Here is a 6,761-nt window from a genome sequence, read left to right as displayed (position 1 = left end):
TTCACAGGGACTGTTCTCAAGCCAGCGATCACCCATCCCACATCTGGGCATTTCATAGAATCCTAGAGTTGGAAGAGACCTCGTGGGTCATCTAGTCCAACCCCATTCTGAGCCCATTCTGCCAGGAAGCAGGAGAATCGTGTGACAATAGCCTTCAAAGCACCCCAGGTTTAGCACTGCACATTTCTTCCTTTGGAAATCTCTCTCTTATCTATCATCTTTTCAATCAGTCTATTCTCTCCCCTCTCTCTCTTCAACCAGTCTGTCTATTCATATCAATATCTATCAATCTGTCTGTCTGTCCATCCATTCTTCCATTCATATCTATCATCTTTTCAATCAGTCTATTCTCTCTCTCTCTCTCTCTCTCTATCCAGCATCCACCCATATCTATCATCTTTTCAATCAGACTATCTAGTTATTCTCTCTCTCTTGCTCAATAATCTATCTATCTATCTATCTATCTATCTATCTATCTATCTATCTGTTATGTATCCATGTCTATCTATCATCTATCTATCCATGCCTGTCTATCTGTCTGTCTGTCTATCTATCTATCTATCTATCTATCCATGCCTGTCTGTCTGTCCGTCTGTCCGTCTATCATATCTATCATCTTTTCAATCAATCTAGTTATCCTCTCTCTCTTGCTCCATGTCTATTTATCTGTTTTATATTTTTAATCTGTCTGTTTGTCTATCTGTCTGTCTGTCATGTCTGTCTGTCTGTCTGTCTGTCTATCCATCTGTCTGTCTGTCTATCTATGCCTGTCTATCTATATATTTATCCATGTCTGTCTGCCTGTTGATTGACTAATCTATCAATCTGTATCAACTATCTACCTATACATGTCTGTCTGTCTGTCTGTCTATCTCTATCTAGCTATGCATGTCTCGGTCTATCTGCTATGTATCCAAGTCTGTCTGTCTGTCTATCTATCTATCTATCTATCTATCTATCTATCTATCCATCCATCCATCCATCCATGTATGTCTCTATCTGTCTGTGTATCCATCTATCTATCCATGTCTGTCTGTCTATTCATGTCTGTCTGTCTATTGATCGACTGATCAATCTGTATCAACTATCTACCTATACATGTCTGTCTGTCTGTCTGTCTATCTATCTATCTATCTGCTACATATCCATGTCTATCTATCTATCTATCTATCTATCTATCTATCTATCCATGTCTCTGTCTATCCGTCTATCCATCTATCCATCTATCTATCCATGTCTGTCTCTCTATTCATCTATCTATGTCTATCTATCTATCTATCTATCTATCTATCTATCTATCTATCCATCCATGTCTCTGTCTATCTGTCTATCTGTCTGTCTATCTGTCTATCTGTCTATCTATCTATCTATCTATCTATCTATCTATCTATCTATCATCTATCTATCCATGTCTGTCTGTCTATACATCTATCTATCCCTATCTATCTATCTCTATCTATCTATCTATCTATCTATCTATCTATCTATCTATCTATCTCTATCTATCTATCTATCTATCTATCTATCCATGTCTATCTATCCATCTATGTATCTATCAATGTTAGTCTGTCTGTCCATCTCTCTATCCTTGCCTGTCTATCTATGTATCTATCCATGTCTGTCTATCGATCGATCGATCTATCAATATATCTACATCAACTATCTATCTATACATGTCTGTTTGTCCATCCATCATGTTTTGAATCGGTCTATCTAGTTATTAGCTCTTTTTCTCCAACCTGTCTGTCCAGATTTTTAACCACCCCCTCCCCCATATTTTTGGATCGCATTCCAGCAAACAAGGGCTCTTTAGGTAATGAATGAATGTAAACCAATTTAAACAAGACTAAGATAATCACATTGTTTAAAAACATCCTGTGGGTAGAGATAATGCTTTGGGTGTAACTATATTACAAAACAGGCATGGGCAAACTTCAGCCCTCCAGGTGTTTTGGACTGCAACTCCCACCATTCATCACAGTTTGCCCATGTCTGCTATAGAATGAATGACATTTGGTCCCACGTTAATTGCTGTGGTGCAATAATATGGAACCATGGAATATGCAGTTTTGCAAGATCTTTTCTGCCCAAGAGTGCTGGTACCTGGTCAAACTATGACTCCCAGGATTCTGCAGCATTGAGCCAAGGCAGTTCTCAAAGTGCATTAATTCTCCAGCGCCCGTTGCTCTTACCTGGAATGAAGTGTTGGGGTGTATATTGACGCGGGCCTGGAGCCATCCCTGTCCCTTGTTGCCGCTCGAAGACCAGAAAGGACTTTCGAGGGTGGTCTGGCTTTTCAACCGCAGGTAAACATTCAACGTTCCTTGAGGGCAAAGAGACAAGCACAGGGACATCCATCATTTCAGAAGGCATCTCACCATAAGCTTCTTTACCAACTGACTTATCTCCTTTCCTGCATTGGGTCAGCTTTTGCAAACTTTTGTAGAAATGGCACGTCTTAAATGCATGGTCAATTTCCACCAGAAGTTGGCCATAAATCCATGCTGGAGGACCTGAACGTTCCTACATCTCTAGCTTCCTACAAGGGTTGAATGAAAAGTAATGCCTCCACCTTCGTTACTTGGGTTTGGATGGGAATATTTTAATAAATCAAATGCAGAAATAATCCTTAGAACAGTGGTTCTCAATCTTCCTAATGCTGCAACCCCTTAATACAATTCCTCGTGTTGTGGTGACCCCCAATCATAACATTATTTTTGTTGCTACTTCATAACTGTCGTTTAGCTCCTGTTATGAATCGTAATGTAAATATCTGTTATGCAGGACGTATTTTCATTCACTGGACCAAATTTGGCACAAATACCCAATATGCCCAAATTTGAATACTGGTGGGGTTTGGGGGGGGGGGATTGATATTGTCATTTTGGAGTTGTAGTTGCTGGGATTTATAGTTCACCTACAATCAAAGCGAATTCTGAACTCCACCAATGATGGAGATGAATCAAACTTGGCATACAGAACTCACATGACCAATGAAAAATACTGGAAAAAATAGATGAGCTTTGACCTTGAGTTTGGGAGTTGTAGTTCACCTACATCCAGAGAGCACTGTGGATGCTGGGCCAAACTTGGCACAATGATGGATCTGGGCCAAACTTGGCACAAATACTTCATATGCCCAAAGCTGATCACTGGTAGAGTTAGGGGGAAATAGACCTTGACATTTGGGAGTTGTAGTTACTGGGATTTATAGTTCACCTACAATCAAAGAGCATTCTGAACCCCATCAATGATAGATCGGGCCAAACTTCCCACACAGAACCCCCATGACCAACAGAAAACACTGTGTTTTCTGGTGGTCTTTGGTGACCCCTCTAACATCCTCTCATGACCCACTCAGGGGTCCCGACCCCCAGGTTGAGACACTCTGCCTTAGAATGTGCACTTTATCTACCACTATTCACTTTTCCACATAATCACCAGACAATTGGATACGTTTCTGCCAACAATGAATAAGTTTTCTGAAGCCATCAGAGAAGAAGTTGACACTCTGTTTCCGCAACCAGCACCTCACAGTTCTCTCATCCTGGGTACCCATCATGCACAGATCTTCCGATAGCCAAGTAAAGTAATAATGTGACCCACACATTCTTGTGAGATGCCAATTATGCTTGAAATTTCTCTTTGAGTGATACGATAATTGTCCTGAATCAATCTGCCAACCTTTTGCATGTGAAACTTAGTGGTTGCTGTCACAGGACGTCCAACTCTTTGTTTGTCATGCAAGTCAGATGTTGCCACCTCAACATCTTTAAACTTACACCCCCAATAGCACACAGTACTCACATCAACACAATCCCCATAAACAGCTAGCACTCTCATATGAATCTCCTTTGGGGTGACACCTTCTGCCGTCAAGAATTCAATGACTGCACGTTGCTTAAGTCACATTGACCAACCGTCTGAGCAGGGTTCCATACTTCGCACTTTAACAACACAAGCATTCAATGCCAAGGCTTCCTGCCAAAATGGAACTGTAGAGGAGAGTCTACTGAACAAGCCAGTACCTGCCGCATACCAGTACCACCATCTGTTGAGGAGTTACAAAGGTGGAGGCATTACTTTTCATTCAACCCTTGTACAGTAGGTTTGCATGGTATAAATGCACCAATTGCCTTATGCAGTCCTTGTGGTAGAATAATAACATTATTTATTCTTAATGACCATCCTTAATGGGAGATCAAATGGGTACAGTCATCCCACCCCCACATCCCCAAATCCATGCTTAATTTTGCCTTCTTCTATAAGGGACACCATTTTGCTTAACCATTCTCTATAATTGCCTAAACTCTTCGTCCAAATGACTTAATTATCTGGATTTCCAATCATGATGGTAGTCAAGGCAAAGCAGTCATCATTAGGCCACGGTTCTCCATTGAGTACCCATGAATTTGGATGCAAAACCACAAGCCCCCATTATCCACAGGAACAATACCAATGGTTTCACTTATCTACGGTTTCATTTATTAACTCACTAGCTGTACCCGCCACACGTTGCTGTGGCCAACCTTCCCTCTCTCTTTCTCTCCTTCTTTCCTTCCTTCCTTCGCCCCCTCTTTCCTTTCTTCCTTCCCTTTTCTTCTTTTCTTCTCTCCTTCCTTCCTTCTCTACCTCTTTCCTCACTCCTTTTCCTCCCCTTTCTCTTCCTTCTTCCTTCTCTACCTCTCTCCTTCCTTCGCTTTTTGCTTCCATCCTTCCTCCTTTCTTCTTTCCTTCTCTCCCACTTTCTCCCCATCTTTTCCTCCTTCCTTTGCTCCCTCTTTCCTTCCTTTCCTTTTTTCTTTCCTTCTCTCCTTCCTTCCTTCTCTACCTCTTTCTTTCTTTCCCCCTTTTCTTTTCCTTCCTCTTTCTCTCCTTTCTTCCTTCTCTCGTTCCTTCCTTCACTTTTTGCTTCCATCCTTCCTCCTTTCTTCTTTCCTTCCCTCCCACTTTCTTCCCATCTTTTCCTCCTTCCTTTGCTCCCTCTTTCCTTCCTTTCCTTTTTTCTTTCCTTCTCTCCTTCCTTCCTTCTCTACCTCTTTCTTTCCTTCCCCCTTTTCTTTTCCTTCCTCTTTCTCTCCTTTCTTCCTTCTCTCGTTCCTTCCTTCACTTTTTGCTTCCATCCTTCCTCCTTTCTTCTTTCCTTCCCTCCCACTTTCTTCCCATCTTTTCCTCCTTCCTTTGCTCCCTCTTTCCTTCCTTTCCTTTTTTCTTTCCTTCTCTCCTTCCTTCCTTCTCTACCTCTTTCTTTCTTTCCCCCTTTTCTTTTCCTTCTTCTTTCTCTCCTTTCTTCCTTCTCTCGTTCCTTCCTTCACTTTTTGCTTCCATCCTTCCTCCTTTCTTCTTTCCTTCCCTCCCACTTTCTTCCCATCTTTTCCTCCTTCCTTTGCTCCCTCTTTCCTTCCTTTCCTTTTTTCTTTCCTTCTCTCCTTCCTTCCTTCTCTACCTCTTCTTTCCTTCCCCCTTTTCTTTTCCTTCCTCTTTCTCTCCTTTTTCCTTCTCTCATTCCTTCCTTCACTTTTTGCTTCCATCCTTCCTTCTCTCTTTCCTTTCCCCCCCACTTTCTCACCGTCTTTTTCTCCTTCCTTTGCTCCCTCTTTCCTTCCTTTCCTTTTTTCTTTCCTTCTCTCCTTCCTTCCTTCTCTACCTCTTTCTTTCCTTCCCCCTTTTCTTTTCCTTCCTCTTTCTCTCCTTTCTTCCTTCTCTCGTTCCTTCCTTCACTTTTTGCTTCCATCCTTCCTCCTTTCTTCTTTCCTTCCCTCCCACTTTCTTCCCATCTTTTCCTCCTTCCTTTGCTCCCTCTTTCCTTCCTTTCCTTTTTTCTTTCCTTCTCTCCTTCCTTCCTTCTCTACCTCTTTCTTTCCTTCCCCCTTTTCTTTTCCTTCCTCTTTCTCTCCTTTCTTCCTTCTCTCGTTCCTTCCTTCACTTTTTGCTTCCATCCTTCCTCCTTTCTTCTTTCCTTCCCTCCCACTTTCTTCCCATCTTTTCCTCCTTCCTTTGCTCCCTCTTTCCTTCCTTTCCTTTTTTCTTTCCTTCTCTCCTTCCTTCCTTCTCTACCTCTTTCTTTCTTTCCCCCTTTTCTTTTCCTTCTTCTTTCTCTCCTTTCTTCCTTCTCTCGTTCCTTCCTTCACTTTTTGCTTCCATCCTTCCTCCTTTCTTCTTTCCTTCCCTCCCACTTTCTTCCCATCTTTTCCTCCTTCCTTTGCTCCCTCTTTCCTTCCTTTCCTTTTTTCTTTCCTTCTCTCCTTCCTTCCTTCTCTACCTCTTCTTTCCTTCCCCCTTTTCTTTTCCTTCCTCTTTCTCTCCTTTTTCCTTCTCTCATTCCTTCCTTCACTTTTTGCTTCCATCCTTCCTTCTCTCTTTCCTTTCCCCCCCACTTTCTCCTCGTCTTTTCCTCCTTCCTTTGCTCCCTCTTTCCTTCCTTTCCTTTTTTCTTTCCTTCTCTCCTTCCTTCCTTCTCTACCTCTTTCTTTCCTTCCCCCTTTTCTTTTCCTTCCTCTCTCTCTCCTTTCTTCCTTCTCTACCTCTTTCCTACCTTTCTTCACTTTTTGCTTCTTTCTTTCTTTTTTTCTCTCTCCCCTTCCTTCTCTCCCTCTGCCTTCCTTTTTTCTGGATTGTCATTTAGCTTTTCATCATTTAGCTTTTTGGGGGTTTTTAAGTTCTTTCCACTGTTTTTGGGTGTGTGTGTGTATGTTATGAGTGATGGTCACTCATTGGTCTGTTAGGGGTATAGTGTCCAAATTTCAATTCGTCCAGTGGTT

The 6,761-nt window shown here is 41.9% G+C and overlaps 1 protein-coding gene across 4 annotated transcripts in view; it reads right to left on the bottom strand.

Moving 5' to 3' along the window:
- Positions 1-6,761, bottom strand: part of MDGA2 (MAM domain containing glycosylphosphatidylinositol anchor 2) — a 633,808-nt gene that overhangs the window by 46,183 nt on the left and 580,864 nt on the right. For all 4 annotated transcript variants that reach the window (XM_067463147.1, XM_067463149.1, XM_067463148.1 and 1 more), the window contains exon 15: positions 2,193-2,323. In XM_067463147.1, coding sequence (XP_067319248.1) covers positions 2,193-2,323 — 131 coding nt within the window. The remainder of the gene's footprint in view (positions 1-2,192; positions 2,324-6,761) is intronic.

This window comes from Anolis sagrei, chromosome 1 (assembly GCF_037176765.1).
Source record: "Anolis sagrei isolate rAnoSag1 chromosome 1, rAnoSag1.mat, whole genome shotgun sequence".
NCBI lineage: Eukaryota > Metazoa > Chordata > Lepidosauria > Squamata > Dactyloidae > Anolis > Anolis sagrei.
Note: the sequence above shows the minus strand (reverse complement) of the source record. Positions and strands in the feature narration are given on the sequence as shown.